Raw genomic sequence first — 17,792 nt, 5'->3', positions numbered from 1 at the left:
TGGAAAGAGCATGGGTTATGGATAAGATAGATTTTGGAGTCACATCTTGACTATACCACTTTTTAAAAATGTATTTATTTATTTATTTATTTTTGGCTGTGCTGGGTCTTTGTTGCTGCATGAGGGCTTTCTCTAGTTGCAGACAGTAGGGGGATAATCTCTAGTTGTGGTGCACGAGCTTCTCATTGTAGTAACCTCTCTTTTTGTGGAGCATGGGCTCTAGAGCACTTGTGTTTCAGTAGCTGTGGCATGCAGGCTTAAGTTTCCCATGGTATGTGGGATCTTCCTGGACCAGGGATAGAACCTGTGTCCCTGCATTGCAAGGTGGATTCTTAACCACTGGACCACCAAGGAAGTCCCTGACTATACTACTTTTTAGTGGTGTGACGTTGGACAAGTCACTTTCCCCCCAATCCTCAAAGTTTCCTCATCTGTACAATGGGGCTAAGAAAACCCACCCTATATAGTTATTTCAAGGAATGAATTATGTGAAATAACTTCTGGCAAGCACCAAGCATAGATCCTGCCGCAGAGCAGGCATTAAAAAATTTCAGTAGTTGTAAGATGACAGCAGATAGTTCTAAAAACTTACTCTTGCTTCTTCACCTTACAGTTCGAATGTCTGAGACCCTCACAGAGATACTTCACCCTTGTGTCCCCCAAGGAATTTTCACTCAGGTCCAGCTCAGTGAGGTTTGGATTGCAAATGAGAACAGAGGCAAGATATCTGCCAATAGTCTCTGAGCTTCCAGGGAGAAAACTAGCAGACAACCTGGAAAAAAAGAAAGACACAGAATTGGCCACTCATTCCCTACCTGAAAAACATCATGAGAAAAGAAAATAAGGCCAACCCATATGAGACCCCCAACCATAAATATGTCACAGCCCCCTTTTATCTATGATGGGGATTTGTACATTGCCCCCACAACACTGTATGCCCCAGTGAGAACTCAATAAATGTTGACTGCCACCAAAAAGAAAAGAATTGGAAGGAAGTATCAAATGACCTAATCTCACTTTAATTCCCAGCATGAATTTTATCACTCTCATATCTTCTTTCAAATTATAGGGGAAAATGCTATAATCATCCTTAATACAGTCAAAAGATCTTTCCTTTCCTCTTATCTGTAAATTCATTACTGATTAATGATTTGCCATCCTTAGAGAGACCTAGACCATCACCATCATCCATATAATATCTCTTCTTGAGCACAAAAAGTGGTTTTTACTGACCTTCCTGTCTTCTCGATCTTTGTCTCTTCATATTAAGCAGTCCAATTCCTTAAACTGTTTCCCATCAACTTTCTCTGCTATTACTTTCAAGAATTTCTATGATATACACTACAACATCTGAGTCTTCAATTTTTCTCTTGAGTTACCAGACTCCAAACTCAATCTTGAAAAGGGCTCATAAAGACATCATGTATATATATTTTCCCAATTTAGAAATTTTAAATAAAGGTATTTTAAATAAAAAATTAATTTCAAAGTAGATTTAGAAAGCTTTAATGCTTAAGAGCTTTTACTATAGAAAACTCCAAATATACATTGTGATTGTTAATTTTATGTATCAAGTTGCCTATGTCAAGGTACCCAGATTTTTGGTCAAACATTATTCTAAAAGTTTCTGTGAAGGTACTTTTTAAATGAGATTAACATTTAAATCAGCACACTTTGAGTAAAGTAATTTGCCCTCCATAATGTGGGTGAGGCTCATCCAATCAGTTAAAAGTTTAATAGAAAAGACTGACACCCTAGGAAGAGAGAATTCTGCCAGCAGACTGCCTTTTGATTTGCAGTACAGCACCAGCTCTCCTGTGTCTCCAGTCTGCTGGCCTACCCTGCAGATACTGAACCTGCCAGCTGCCATAATCTGAGAGAGCACCAATTCCTTAAAATAAATCTCTCTATATGTTTACACACATTTTACCTCTCTGTTTCTCTGAAGAACCCTAATTAGTTAGGGTTCTTCAGAAAAGAAGATATATATATATATGGTAAATCTTTTATCAAAGTCATTACATGGACTTTGGGCTTCCCAGGTGGCACTAGGGGTAAAGAATGTGCCTGCCAATGCAGGAGACTAAGACGTGGGTTTGACCCCTGGGTTGGGAAGATCCCCTGGAGAAGGTCATGGCAACCCACTCTAGTATTCTTGCCCTGGACAGAGGAGCTTGGTGGGCTACAGTTCATAGGGTTGCAAAGAGTGGGACATTACACGCATGACTTACCACACATGCATGTGGACTGCCAGGTCAGACACATCTGGGTTTCTTATTGTGTCTCTGTCATGTTTTTTAGCCTTATACTATTGGGTTTCTATTTCCTCATCTGCCAAAATGGGGACAATAATCTGAATCTTGCAAAGCTGTTGTACACATTAAAGGAAATCAAAGCACTCAGCACAATGCTTAGCACAAAGTAATTGCTCAGTAAGTGTGAGTTTTCATTATTGATATTAACATTATTGCTACTTTCACTATTCTTCCTTTCCATGACTCCTTGAAATGTGTTTTGATTATACAACATCCATCTTGAGCTGCATATTTATAAAATTTTTCTTGCAGTATGAAAACTAATAGTGACAACTTACTTGAGCTTCTGTACTTCGCAATTTGGATCTTTTAAGCCTTCACAGAGCAGTTTCAAAGCCAAAGCTTCCAGTTTTGTTTCACTAAATTCGAGCTCAGTGAGCCACTGATTGGTGCTGTGAACAGTTGCTTGTGAACACCACAAGAAGCAGGAGAGATAAGGCATCGGTACAACCTTTAGAGAACAGAAGAATGACCTCATTACTTTATTCATGCTTTCCCTCAAAACAAAAGAAACTGACCAAAAAATTACATGAACACAACAAATTCTCCTGCTCTCAGTTACCTCAATGTCTATAAGATACAGTTTGGCTGTTTTAGTCCTTCACACAGAAGCTTCATTTCAGAATCTTCCAGGGTGTTTTTCACAAATCCCAAATCTGTCAGATACTGGTTGGTTTCAAATACTAAGGCGAGGTCTCTGCCATAAGAGGCTGTGAGGTGGCAGAAAATCAGTCTGTGTGCAGAAAAAGCATTTCAGAGGAGAAAACAGAACTCTCTATAAAGATACTTGTTTGCCTCATTACTGATATAATGAATTATTTCAATTCATCCAGCAATTAATTTATTAGGTGCTAATCACTGTGCAAGATGTGAAAACACAGAAATAATAAGACCCAGCCCAGACTCTTCCCTCAAGGAATGCCCAGTTAATGGGGAAAAAATTTAGAAAATCATGAATTATAATACAGTGTGGAAAGCACTGCAAGTAGTATGCACAAGGCACCATGGAGACACAGAAAAGTGGCCTAGCCTGTGGGAGGGGGTTGGAGGATCAAGAAATACTTATGAGAGGAGCAAATACTTTAGTTCTGCTTGAAAGGGTAATAAAAATTGAACAGGAATTAGGTAGATGAGGAGAATCAGAGTGGGGAGAGCAGGAGGTGCTGAGGAACAACCTGTTCATGAAGCAGCCTGTGCAAAAGCCAGGAGGCAAGAGAGGGGAGGCTTCAGTTGAGAAACTGTCAATTACTTGCTATGGGCTACTTTATAACACTGGAAGATACATATCAAACTGTTAACAATGGTTATCTTCCAGGTAGGAGGGAAGGGTTGGATTATAGGGAGACATTTACTTTCTAGTATTTAAAAGATCAGAAATTATCAGAAAAAATTAGTGTAAAAAATTTTAAAAACATAATACATGTTTATTATAAATAAATTTTACCATAGAGAAAAATATAAAGAATAAAATTTTTTGAGAAAGTACTGTATCCTTACCACCCAAAGATAACCACTGTTAAAACTTTGGTATGTAACTTTCCAGATTTTAAATGCATGCATACTTATAAGACACTTGCTCCTCAGAAGAAAAGGTATGGCCAACCTAGGCAGCATATTAAAAAACAGAGACATTACTTTGCCAACAAAGGTCCATCTAGTCAAAGCTGTGGTTTTTCCAGCAGTCATGTATGGATGTGAGAGTTGGACTATAAAGAAAGCTGAGTGCCACAAGAATTGATGCTTTTCAATTATGGTGCTGGAGAAGACTCTTGAGAGAGTCCCTTGAACTGCAAGGAGATCCAACCAGTCAATCCAACCAGTCAATCCTAAAGGCAACCAGTCCTGAACATTCAATGCAAGGATTGATGCTGACGCTGAAGCTCCAATGCTTTGGCCCCCTGATGTGAAGAACTGACTCACTGGAAAAGACCCTGATGCTGGGAAAGACTGAAGGCAGAAGGAGAAGGGGACGACAGAGGATGAAATGGTGGATGGCATCACCTACTCAATGAATGTGAGTCTGAGTAGGCTCCAGGAGTTGGTGATGGACAGGGAAGCCTGGCGTGCTGCAGCCCATGGGGCCACAAAGAGTAAGACACAACTGAGTGACTGAACTGAATACGTATATTAATAGCATAATATCTTCCCTGTAACAAATGGAATCACAGAAAGATTTTAAAGAAAAGAAAACGTTTTCTCAACTTCCCCTCCAACTCCCAGACATACCCAGCATTTAGTGTGTGGTATATATGCTTCCACTCCTTTCTCCAAGATCATAGAAACATATGTATGCGCATGCACTTGCGCGCACAGACGCACCCGCGCATGCGTGCATATGCACCCGCGTGCGCGCGCGCACGCACACACACAAACAGAAGATTTGCACATTTTACAAAAATAAAGTGAAGTCGCTCAGTCATGTCCAACTCTTTGCAACCCCATGTACTGGAGAAGGAAATGGCAACTCACTCCAGTATTCTTGCCTGGAGAATTCTGTGGATTGAGGAGCCTGGTAGGCTACAGTCCACGGGGTCGCAAAGAGTCGGACACAACTGAGCGAATTCACTTCACTTCATACTGTAGCCTACCAGGCTCCTCCATCCATGGGATTTTCCAGGCAAGAGTACTGGAGTGGGTTGCCATTTCCTTCTCCAGAGGATCTTCCCGACCCAGGGATCGAACCCGGGTCTCCCACATTGTAGGCAGATGCTTTACCGTCTGAGCCACTGGGGAAGTACCTATTTACAAAAATGGGACCATAGAAAACATTACTACTTCACATGCATTTTGTCATTCAGTCCTCATCTTAGGCCCATAGACAAAAACTGAGACAGTCACAGCACATCATATAGTAAGTGGTAACATATTACTCAACCTGGGAGCTGTGGGGTTTATCTTGTAGGCTTGGAAATACCATCAGAAGTTTAGAGACAGAGTCAAATCTTTGTGACAGGGTACAGCAGGAGACAAACCTGGTGCACTACGGCTGCAGGCAGGGGGTGGGGGGACGATGGTGGTGGAAGAGGGTGGTAAGCGCTGGAGGTAAACAAATTCAAGACACAAGCATGTTTCGCGGTTGGAAATGGCCAGGATTTATGACCATTTGCGGTGATGCGGAATGAGGCAGTAGTCAGGTTCCACCTCCTGCCTCCAGGGGGCAGCCGAGGCCACTGAGAGATGGGGGCTGTTTCCTGTTCTAGAATATTCCATCTCTAGGAGGGTCCGGACCCTGAATGGGACAAACCATTATGGTGGGGAGCTGAGAATTTTGGTATTTGACTACAAGCACTTCATGTTCTTGGCTCTGAGTCTTTTCTGACCACTTCTGTTTCTTCCCACCTTCGAAGACTTGCAAAACTGTAGGACGTTCCTTTATGTCTGGCGGGAGGGGAGGGCGGGGGAGAAAATCTTCATGCACCCCTCCCACCCTCGCGGTTTCTGGAAGTTGGAACATTCCCAAGGATAAAACCTCGAAGGGTAGGCCGGAGCCTTCCTTTTGTTGGCGCCGCCGTCAGGGAGGCGAGGTACGTTTTGCGTGTGGTAGGCGGTTTTTTTGGCCTGTACTCTCACAGGCTAGGAGGTGAGGCTCGGTGGGAGGTGTCCTGGGGCGGGGCAAAGGGTCTTTAGGAGGGTGTGAGGGGCGGAGGAGGTAAGCTGAGAAGAGGAGACTCATGGGGTGGGGGAGGGGAGGGGGACTGATAATCAGATTAATCCCCACAGAGCCAGCCAAGCCCCAAAGGCACTCAGTCGTCATGGCCTTGAAATCTGAGGACCTCAGTAGTGGGTTCCAGCATGGCAAAGTGATGGCTTTCATCAACGAGAGGATGTCCAGGCACGCGAAAGGCCCTGAGTTCTACCTTGAGAATCTGTCTCTGTCGTGGGAGAAGGTGGAGGACAAGCTCAGGGCCATCTTGGAGGACCATCTGGTGCCCAGCCAGGCCAAGGAGGCCTGTGTCTGGAGCAGCCTGGCCCTGGGCGTGCGCTTCACCCACAAGCAGAGCCAGTTACACAGACACAGGGTGCAGTGGCTGCACGACTTCGCCGGGCTGCACAGGTCAGCCGCGCAGGCGTTGGCCTCAGACCTGAAGTTGCTCGCGGCACAGCGCGAGGTGGAACGCAAGGAGGCGGCCTTCCGGCTGCAGCTGATCCAGGCCAGCCTGGTGGAAGTGCAGAAAGAGCGGGACCTCCTCAAGTGGAAGCTCTTCAAGGCCGTAAGATTACCGTCCCCTGTCCCGCCCCGCCCATTCAGTCCTGCTGCGGCCCCCCCCCCCCCACCCCGATGTCAGGGTAGGTCACAACTCTGCTCACTTCTTTCCAGGAGCTGCGGTCTGCCCAGGCGCCAGTCGCAGAGGGGCCAAGCCTGGCCACTGCCAGTGGGGTTGGAACAGAAGGAACAAGTGAGGAGGAGGAGGCAGGGGCCACTGCTACTACTGCTGCGGTTTCTGAAGCCACAGGAGGAGGAAGACAGGAGGATGCAGAGGGGGCGGAAGCTGCTGAGGGGGCAGAAAATCTGAGTATAGACCTTATGCAGCTTCTTGGAGTTGTAGACCAGAAAAATTACACCTCTGGCAGGCAGAGTGAGGGAGATTTCAGGTCATTGGAAACAGCCATGTCTTCTTTCTCTGGGATGCTCAAGCCCAAGGCAGCAGTCTCACCTGAACCCCTTCCTGTCCAGCTCCCTGCCTCACTCACATATTCATACTCAGGCCCCTTAGCCCCCTTCCCGGATGCACCAACATTATCCCCATCCACATTTCCACCACAAGCACCGTTCACAGCAGGAGCTTCATCTCAGACGTCTCCCCACTGGGGATCCTCTGATTTTAGCTTGTGGTCTGATGGAGGGATCCAGGGAATAGACCCTCAAGAAGGAGACAGGAGCGATTCTGATCCCGTTCAGCAGATAAGACTTCCAGTATTTAGCAGGCCTGGGAATTTGGACTGCCCTTGGTGTAAATATGTGCATTTTTCACTGAGGGGTACTTGTTTCCACTGTGGAAAGTGTATCTGACTGTAGAGCCCTGAAGTGAATTCAGAAATGTGAAACAGCAAAAATATATCCAGAGGGGGGAGAAGTGGGCGGGGATGGGTGGTGTGAAGTCAGGGGAAGAGTGGGAGAATGAGGTTGGGGGAGGAGGGGTAGGAGTTGGGGACGGTGTCACCGTCCCCAACTCCTACCCCATCTCCCACCCTCGTTGACCCCCTTTGTGTTCCAGGGGCTTCCCTGGTGGTGCAGACAGGAAGGAATCTGCCTGCAATGCAGGAGACCCTGGTTCAATCCCCTGGTCAGGAAGATCCTCTGGAGAAGGAAATGGCAATCCACTCCAGTTTTCTTGCCTAGAGAGATTCCCTGGACAGAGGAGCCTGGCAGGCTACAGTCCATAGAGTCGCAAAAAAGTCAGACACGACTGAACGAGTATCCACACCCCAGAACTGCTGCAGTTTCTATTTGTATTTCTTTTCCCACCTCTAGTTATCTGTTGGACCTGGGCAGCCAGTATATAACACTCCCACTCCCTACCCCCGCCCCCACACTAAGCTGTAGATGATTGGACCAGGAATGGACATTTGACCAATCCTGAGCCAAATGTTCTCACATGGGACATGTGACCCATCCTGAGCCAAATATTCTGAGAATCTGAACAGAGGCAGATTCCATAGTTCGGATGGTGTTGGGAAGTGAAGCAGTGGGTCACTGGGAGTCGGGGTCAAGGTCACACTCATGAACACCGAGGCCACAGCTGAGACCTGGCCCTGGCTGTGGGGGAATAGAACTGTATGCTTTACAGAAGCCAGGTGTCTTTTAGAGAATGACACTATGAGGGCCCAGGGGGCAGAGAGGCACAGAGAAGCAGAGAAGAGTTGATCCTGTGACCCCAGAGATGGAGAGTGACAGCCTGACCACTTTTCCACTTCCTGCAATTTTGCTGAGTGAAAATTCATAGCAATCCTTTTTTCTTTAAGCTAACTTGAGCAAGTTCTTGTTCTGGGCAACCAGATTTTAGCCAAGCCAGAAGTTTATACCAAAAGAGAAGTTGCAAACTGTAAACCATCAAAGAAGATGTTGGAACTGACTGGTGAGGTGCATCAGGGAGTGATGGGTAGTGGGGATTCCTGTATCCCAAGGCTCCAGGAATGAACTGGACAAGAAGCTTATTCATGTTCTGAGTGAATTTTGTAAGAAACAATTAAAGCAGGCCTGAGGTTAACCCTGGGCTTACAACAGGGCAGAGACTCACCACCCCTAAGGGAATCCCTCAGGGCTTTGTACAGAGGACGCCAGCACCAGCTGCAGACAAAAGACTGCTATCGTTTGTTCAGCCTCATGAGAGGAGAATCCTCCCCAGTCCCCACTTCCAACTGGGGACAGGCAGATCTGAACAGGGAACTTGTGCCACTTTCAAGGTGAGTCAGCAACTGAGAGTGCCTAAAGGGTTTGCTGGTCTAACCACTGAACAAAGGATGATGCCATCCTGAGATTTTCTCCCCCCATCACCAGATTACAGTGGGAGTGGAGTCTGGCTACAAAGCTAGTAAATTCAGAAATGCATAATGGAACATACCCTGATGGGAAATCAATTCCCAGAAGGTGGGAGTAGAAGGGGGAGGATGGTGTGCATCTCCCCATCTGATGCCTATAAGCTGTGTTGAGGGAAGCTAAATGTATGTTTTAGCCCACAGATGGAAGGATGGATCAAACTCAGATGGAGAAGCCCTGGACATCGCCTGGGAACTGGGGACCTAGGTACTAAAGCTGTCATAACCTGGGACACCTCTGCAGTAACTGGATGTGACTTTGGGCTATATCTGTTTAGAGCAGATGTTAATATCATCAGGATTAGAGGCAAGATCTGTATCCTCCACTTGTCAGAAATTTCTTTGGGCTTGTTTGTATCCTTGTTTATATCTTATGAACTGTTTCCAAATCTCAGAACTCTTTGACATTTGAAATTAGATAATTCTTTGTTTCAAGAGGCTGTCCAACATACTAGGATGTTTGGCACAATCCCTGGCCTCCACCCACTAGATGCCAGTAGCACCCCACCCCACCCCCACCAAAATAACTCTTGACAACCAAAAATATCTTTATTTGTTGCCACATGTCCACTGGAGGACAAAACTGCACTGATTGGGAACCATGGAGGCAATGAAATACTTCGGAGTAGTTGAAACAGGGGTGGGACACTAAGGGAGGAAAAGTGTTCATTGGGTCTGGCCATGTCTGATTTTTAAGCCAGTCTGGGTGGGGGAGTGGGCAGAAGCCCAGTTGCAAGGACTGAGGAGTGAGCAGAAGTGAGGAAGTGCAATTACTGAGGGGAGGCTCTTCTTCAAGGACCCTTGACTGTGCGGTAGATCCTGCATACTGTATTGGAGGCATGTCCACTGTACTATTCAGTGAAAAAATATGAGTGCCATTGTGTCTGTGTGTGTGAAATAAACTCCCATTAAGTTCTGTGTGTGTGTATGCTATGTATATTACAGATTTATGTGTGCCTTATGCTATAGATTTATGTTTGAATATGCAAAAGAAAGATGTCTGGGAAGACATTTAGCAAACAAGCTATTAACTAGGGAGGGTGGTGGGATCCAGGATTAGAGGATGGGAAGCAGAAGTAGGTATATGGGGTTGGTTGGGGTACGGGGCAGTGGGATGAAGAGCCTTTATATCTTTATATACTTTTGTGTTGTATGAAGTAAAATAAATGCTCACAAAAGTACAAAAAATAAAAAGTGAATTTACTCGCATGGGTGGATTTGGAAAGGCCACCTCTTCCTCTGGTACAAGAGGGAAGGAAAGCAGACACAAACCTGTGGGGAGGAGGTGAGGAACCAAGGCAGCTCCTACTTGTGTGTTTATGATGTGGACGGACTAGACAAGGGGACCTGAGAGTGAATGAGTGAATGAGGTCAGGGTGTGGGGTGGGTGCTTCTGAGTAATTGCACTTGGGGAATAACTGAAGAGGAGGGTGGGGGTGAGGAATGGAGGGAAAGAAAAGGAAACCAAAGGGAAGACTGGGAGTCTAGAAGGAAAAGGCAGGGAATGGAGTAAGGCAGGTCCAGAAGGGGCACCAGACACAAACCCTTAGGTATTAAAACCTGACACCCACTTGCTACAGCAAAAAGCAGCACATACCAAAGGGGAAGAGGCAGGAAGCGTTGGCAGAGTTCTCTGCCTGGCTCCCTACCCCTTCTAGGCTTGTAACATATCTTTTCTTTTGCTGCTCTGCTATGAAGAAGCTCAGTGCCAGTTATACTTTGTTTTCAAGTCCAATCAGATGGAAGAACAATTCGCAGCAACCCAGTTATTACCTGCAAATACCTAAGAGTTTAAAACAAAGTCCAACTTACTTCAGGTTTTTTATTTTACCGTATGGATTATGCAGTGCTTGGCAAAGCAAGTGTAGTGGAGAGACTGGCAAATTGTGCAGCTGGAAGGGCCTAAAAGATGAAAAAGCAAAAATAACTTAAAATTATTAAAGCAAAATTTTAAGTAACAGGCTTATTTTGGCTTCTATTGCCATCTTAGTACTAATTTACAAAAACCTTAAGAATTAATACCCCATTTTGCAGATAAGGAATCAAGGCATAAAAAGTAATTTGCCCAAAGTCAAATAGGAACAGAATGAAGTTAAGTATTCAGGTCTGTCTGACTCCAATGTCATGGTATTGTGTCCCAGGCACTGAGGTAAGCACTTTACACACAGTTTATTTTATCTTGTCCTTAATCCAATGACTGGTATTGTAATCACCATTTTGCAGATGCTCCAAGAAGTCAAGTGACTTGCTCAAGCTATCTGTACACTGTAACTGATTCTTGGCTGTCAGTACTCAGAAGAATTAATGACAATAGTTGAGAGCTAGGAAAGTTTGATACAGTTGACCGTTGAACAATGTGGGGACCAAGGGCACCACACCCCTGCAGTTGAAAACCCACATAAAACTTTCGAGTGAGCCCTTCTTATCCCTCCATATTGGAGGTTCTGCATCTGAGGATTCAACCAGCCTCAATCCTGTAGTACACATTTATTGAGAAAAATCTGTACAGTTCAAATCTTTGTTGTTCAGGGATCAACTGCAGTACACTCTCACTTAGTCAACATGCCTTGAAGAAGAGGTTTTTGTGGGCTTTTGGTGTTTTGTTTGGTTAAATTTTGAAAAGAATTTTAGCCCTCTGATAAAGGTAATGGGTTGAGGGGTGGGGACTCCATCTAAGGCTGATTTTCTGGAAACATCAAATGAACAAAAACCCCTTTTTGTTTCCATCAGTGCTTATTGTATATTGTGTATATTGTGCTCACTGTATATTGCCCATTATTTTACTTTATAATATACAGTTGGATTGAAGCTGTCATGAATTCATGAAGACACGGTAGCCAAGTTCTTTCATAATTACAAGTCCAGGTAACTTCTACCCCTTCCTTTCTGGTCCCAAACAAATTCTTGCTGCACCTCCGTGCTCCCCTCACTTCCCACAAACACACATACCCCATGCTCAATTCCATCTCTATGCTACTGCCCACTGAGGAACTAACAATTACCAGAGAAAAGACTCGGGTTAACTCATTTTCCAAGTCGAGCCTTCTGCCCACTGTCATCCTTCTCAAGGTCCCCTACCCTTCACCTGACTCCACAACTAAAAGAGGCACTGTCCATATTAACCTGAGTATTGAAAACAGACTTTGACCAGTGGCATTTTTCTTGAGTCAGTCAGTAGAGCTGTACTTTGCAGTATACAGAGCACATATTGCGTAAGTGGTTTACCTAAGCCTCTTTGAACTCCAGCTCTCAACTCTCCACATAGGTGTCAGTTTGGCAGAAAGAACTCAGGCGTCATAGCAATATACACAGGAGTGCCTTATATACAAAGTAAGCTCTGTCTGTTACCAACCTGGAGCTCTTTGAGGCCTCAGTGATGAAATACATATAGAGAGGAGTGAGGACCAATTCAACTTTAAGTTTACAACATTTTCCAAAATAGTTGTCCAACACCAAAATAGCAGAGTGCTCAATTATAATCCTAATGATTAATATGCTCATAACCTTTTATAATTATACAACACCTTCACAAAGAGACAGTGAAGACTAATAGACATACACAGTGGCTAGCACAGTGCCTGGCACGTAGTAAGTGCTCAAAAATGTTAGCTTTCCCTCAGTGTCTGCCTAGGCCAGTGTTCAATATGCGATACTCAATCCTTATTGTGTTGACTGGCAAACAATATGAAAAGCAAAGATAATTCATTTTATTTATTGACAATGCTAGAAATGATCATGTGCCTGAATACTTGAAACAAAGAAGAAGGCCGATCATTTCTGTAGGCCGAGACACTGGTGAAAAGACATTAATATACTCACTGATTAAGTGTCAACGTTGGTGGCATGAATGCTGAGGCTTGACCTTCCTCCTCAAATCCAAGTAGGTGCTGACACTTCAGAGACACTAACAGGTGACTATGACTGCTTTTCACACAGAATGACATAGCCAGAATGTCCATTTTTGTATACATAGGTTGAAGCAATATAATTGACCCTAAATCATTAATTATCCTTTTTGCATATTCTTATTGAGTCTCATACAAACAGTGAAACAAGTCCATCGGCTCAATCTGTAACCTATAAGATTTATCCTTTATTTCTTTCTCAGTCCACTTCAGTAACTCTTCTCAAAGTCCTGGAGACACTTTTTCCCCAAAGGTTGTCTGCACAGCCTTTTCCTTTCCTTTATGTAAGAGGCCAAATAAGAACTGTATTGTTAGTGATGAAAACCCTTTTCCATACTGTTGGAAGATTTCTTGCCATGTTTTCCCCACTTGATCAAAAAACATCCAGCTGCTCTCATTCTTCAAGGTGTAGAACACAGCAGTCAGGAACTCTTGGAAACTGAAGTGAAGGAAAGTGTAGACACCGACAACTCCAACTTTTTTCAAAAGGTGATTGAGAAAAGTGCAATTGGTATCATATACTCCTATCCCATGTCTTCTGAGGTCACTGACTTCAAATAGGACCTGCTGGTTCTGTAGTCCTTCTGCAGCCAAAGAATAAAGGCCCCGCAGGCAAATTTGTCCCTTCCACACTGAGATACCTGTAAGAGTGTTGAGACACTTGGAAAAGTAAAACAAGATACATATCAGTCATAGTTTGACATGATCTCGTAAGAGTCCTGCCTCCATCTTCCTGTGACTGCAGGACTCTACAGATCATCCAGGAGATGATGGGAAGAGAAGACATAATGTGAAGGCCTTCATTTTCTCGCAGATCATAAAGGACTCTCATTGCTGCATTAGCACCTGAAAACTGACTCAAGAAATATGCTCTTTTTTCAACATTGTAAACCACAGGATCTCTGTTTGGATAGGTTGCTTTAACAGAGAGTGAAGCTTCTTCATGGTTCTAGGCTGAGCAGTTATCAGGAGGGAGGATTCAGGGAACAGTTTTGTCCTCATGAAACTGTGGAAGAGTCTCTTCTGGCTTCCTTTCCAGGGGATTGGTACTAAGAACCTCTTCCTGGTCACTGACAGAGTACTGAAGCTTAGGAAATCCATCAAGAATGAACAGAAGCTTCTCTGGATATACAAGAATAATGTCCATGATTGGTCCACCTGTATCTTGAAAAGTGTTATTGATCAGGTCAGCACCACTAGGGTTAGCAAAAGGGCCATCTCTCTGCAGTTGACATAGATGAGATAGTCAAATCTTCCTGGAGTAACCACTCCTGCTGCCCAGTCAAACATGAACTTATGTACCACAGCTGTTTTCCCAATCCCAGCACGTCCCTGAAGCACCACAGTTTGGGATGAGATAGAACCCTCTTCATCAGGATCAAACACATGTTCCATCTCAATAAACTTAAACTGTTGAGGAATTCTGCATGGTGGCTTTTCTGATATACAGTGGTTTTTTTTTACAACAAGCAGTCATGTATCTATATGTTTGCCATGATGATAACATCTATCGACTCTAATTTTTAGGTATTTTTCTTTTAGATGTTTTCTAAATACTTCCTGGTAATCTAATAAGGTGACACCAAGAGTTAATAATCACAGAATCCTAGACAACAATACAAATAACAACTATAACTAACACTACCACCACCTCTATCTCCACTCAGATGTGTCAAAGTCTCCTCAAACTTCATGCATCAGAGCTCTTGATTTCTATTCCACTTCCCACTAACCCCTCTCCCGAAAAAAAAAAAAACCAAAACCCTCCTCAGACATCTCGTCTTGGTTAAATGGTGCCACCCATTTTCTCACAAAAATGTCAGGAGTCATTATTTCTTTTACCCCCTTGAATCCTCCATATCCAATAAGCAAGGCCTAGCATTCATACCTCCAAAACAAGCCTCCAACCCACTTATTAATCACTGCATCCTCAAATACCACCCAAGTACAAGGCACTATATCAACTCTTTTCTAAACAAGTGAAACAGCCTCCTACTCATCTACTCTTGCCATCAATAGCTCCTCTCCACACAAGCAGCCAACATGATCGAAAAATATCAATCACATCATGTCATTGCCCTGGCCCAAAACTTTTTAAGAGCTTTTCATTGCACTTGTTATTAAATCCCAAATCCTTACCTTATACGACAACCTGGGCCCTATCTGTCTTTGCTCCCTAGCCTTGTTTTATATCACTCTCATTCTCAGTTTCTATACTAAAGCCATACTGGCTTACTTTTAGTTTCTCACAAATGCCATGTTCTTTCCCACTTCAGGACCTTTCCACCAGCTATTCTCGCCACTTGGAAAATACTTTTTTTTTCTGCTCTTCCCATGGAGAAATACTTTTTTCATGCTCTTCCCTTCTCATCCTTCAGATCTTAAACATTACTTGCTAGGAGAGGACTTCTCTGACCACCCAATTTAAAGCAGATCCTCTCTACTATACCCTTTCCCAGGACTCCGTTTTCCCTTTGTAGCACTTATCACAATTTACAATTGTTTTGTTTCCTTTTTTTTTCATTATCTGTCCTTCCCACTAATCTACATGAAAACAGTGATCTTATCTGTCTTCTTCATCATAGTATCCTAAGTTCCTAGCTGGTGCCTGGAACATGGTAGACATTAAATAAATATTTATTGAAAATGGCTATAAATGCTTGCTTTTGAATTACAAAACAAGCCATTTATTATGCCTATTCTGTGTCATATATATATACTAGGCCCTTTACATATATTTTAAATTTAATTATCATAATAATCCCATGAAGTAGATATTATCCACATTTTACAGTTGAGGAAACTGAAAACTTACAACCAGGGTTATATGTTCATGGGTGTGCAATCTGTGCTTAGGCCTTGTGCTCAGAGGATCCATACTTTCTGTAATGCACTGCTGTTCCCATCTTGAAATTTTTAATAATTTTTAAACAATGAATCCTGCCTTTTCATTTTGCACCATACCCCACAAATATGTATCTAGTTCTGCTTACAGCACTGGGTAACTTGTCCAAGATTCATAAGCAAGTAAATGGCAGAGACTTAAATTAAGACTCAGGTTTGTCTGAGACCATGCCCTATGTGCTTAAATACTATACCACATAGCTTTTAACTTTCTGCAACTAAAATAAATAACCCAAGGAGTCAGTTATCAAGCTCAAACTTCTATTAAGTTAATATCCAAGCTAGCATTTTCCAAATAAGTTTTTCATGGAACATTTGCAAGATATTAATAGGAGAGCTATGAAAAAGTTGTCCTGTGGTCAAATAAGGTAAGGCAAATCTATTCCATTTTTGAGTTTCTCAATGCATATTAGCATATGAAAGGCTCTGATCAAATCAATGGCTCAAAAAAGCAGACTGTTTGACTTTTGTTTAATCCATATTTTCTAGACTTAAATGACTATGGAACCCTTTTTTAAAAGCAAAATTATTAACTTCTGGAGAATAGTGTTCTGTAGAATTCAGGTTGGGGAATGCTGATCTAAAGTGTTCTCAAACTTTTCTTATAAAATTTCATAAATAGATTAGGCTTTTAGGTCTCTGCTGCAATTACAAGCATACCTTGGAGATATTGTGGGTTTAGTTCCAGACCACTGCAGTAAAGTGCATATTGCAATAAAGCAAGTCACACAAATTTTTGGTTTCCCAGTGCATGTAAAAGTTATACTAACTATGCTGTAGTCTATTAGGTGTGCAATAGCATTATATTTAAAATACAATGTACATACCTTAATTAAAAAATACGTTATTGCAAAAAAATGCTAATCATCATCTGACGATACAGGGTTGCCACAAATCTTCAATTTGTAAAGAACCATAATATCTGTGAAGTACAATAAACTGAAATGCAATAAAACAAAGTATGCCTTTATTCAACTCTGGCATCCCAGTATGAAAGCAGCCATAGACAATATGTAAATGAATGAGCATGGCTGGTTCCAGTAAAACCCTACTTATAAAAACAGGCAGATAGCTGGATTTGGCCCACTAGCTGTAATTTGTTGACTCTATCTAGATCATTCCAGAAGCAGACTGGTTTATTCTATCCATAAAATCCCGTATACCTGTTGCTTTGACCATCATCAGAGGTCCTCCGAGGATGTGAATACTTATTCTAAAGGATATAAAGTCTTATTTGTTATGACAGTTTGGGACTTCATGAACATTATAAAAAAAAAAAAAAACAGCCATTGTTTGTTGCCCAGTGAATATGGGGGAAGATATGGGGGAGAAGTGAGGATGAGTGGGGTTCACAGGAGGCACTATTCCCAAAACAGAAAAAAGTAAAACAGAATAGACATCTGCCTGTAAGCTTCTTCCATGAAAATGAAGCCAGAGAACTTGAAGCAGCTGTGGGAAGAAGAGTTGGGGTTAACAGTATCCCAAATACACCTTCCTACCAAAACATGAAATACACACAAATTTAGCCACACTGTTACAGCCATTCATGCTGTTCCCCAACTAGAAATACAACAAAGAAAGCCACCTCACGTCTATTCTAACTGATTAAAAAGGTATTTTATAGCTAATGTCCAACATAAAGTAAACCTAAGATCTTTCCACACAATTATGAATATATTTAGGGTGTAAACATTTCTATTTATATGATAAATAAGGAAATTTTTAGGCATGAACTTAAAAGGGCATTCATTATTAGAAGTGACTGTTTCTGGTGTTTTGTTTTCCATTGAACATTAACTTATTACTTCTGTTGGAGCTCCTGTTGAGCTTAACTTGTGAATGAGAAAGAATAAGGCATTGCTGATATTAGTTCAACAGAAATATACAATAACCTACATTCAAATGCATACACACACACACACAGGCACACACATCCACATTCCTATAGGCTTTTAGTATTTCCACACCTTTGTAGGTAAGAGTAAGACATAGATGGGAGGTGTGACTAGGTGGGTGGGAGGAAGCAGAGTCTGGAGAGGCAGATATTAGAATGTCACAGAAGTGGGCAGCAAGTGAGTGGTATGTTGAAGATAACCAGTTTCTATTCCCCATAGCTAAACATTTCTTGGAG

At 42.8% G+C, this 17,792-nt stretch overlaps 1 protein-coding gene and 1 long non-coding RNA gene across 2 annotated transcripts; both read left to right on the top strand.

Moving 5' to 3' along the window:
• The first annotated feature begins 6,039 nt into the window (after window positions 1-6,039).
• Window positions 6,040-7,413, top strand: TEX13B (testis expressed 13B). Its single transcript, XM_020902197.2, has 2 exons — window positions 6,040-6,526; window positions 6,634-7,413. Exons 1-2 carry the CDS (start codon window positions 6,068-6,070, stop codon window positions 7,324-7,326), a joined length of 1,152 nt encoding a protein of 383 aa, XP_020757856.2. The 5' UTR covers window positions 6,040-6,067; the 3' UTR covers window positions 7,327-7,413.
• A 101-nt stretch (window positions 7,414-7,514) lies between these two features.
• LOC139033282 (uncharacterized) lies at window positions 7,515-9,768 on the top strand. Its single transcript, XR_011485886.1, has 2 exons — window positions 7,515-8,720; window positions 8,990-9,768. It is a non-coding gene; the product is annotated as an uncharacterized lncRNA (long non-coding RNA).
• The last annotated feature ends 8,024 nt before the right edge of the window (window positions 9,769-17,792 follow it).

The sequence above is a fragment of the Odocoileus virginianus genome, unplaced genomic scaffold (assembly GCF_023699985.2).
Source record: "Odocoileus virginianus isolate 20LAN1187 ecotype Illinois unplaced genomic scaffold, Ovbor_1.2 Unplaced_Scaffold_1, whole genome shotgun sequence".
NCBI classification, from domain to species: Eukaryota; Metazoa; Chordata; class Mammalia; order Artiodactyla; family Cervidae; genus Odocoileus; species Odocoileus virginianus.
Note: the sequence above shows the minus strand (reverse complement) of the source record. Positions and strands in the feature narration are given on the sequence as shown.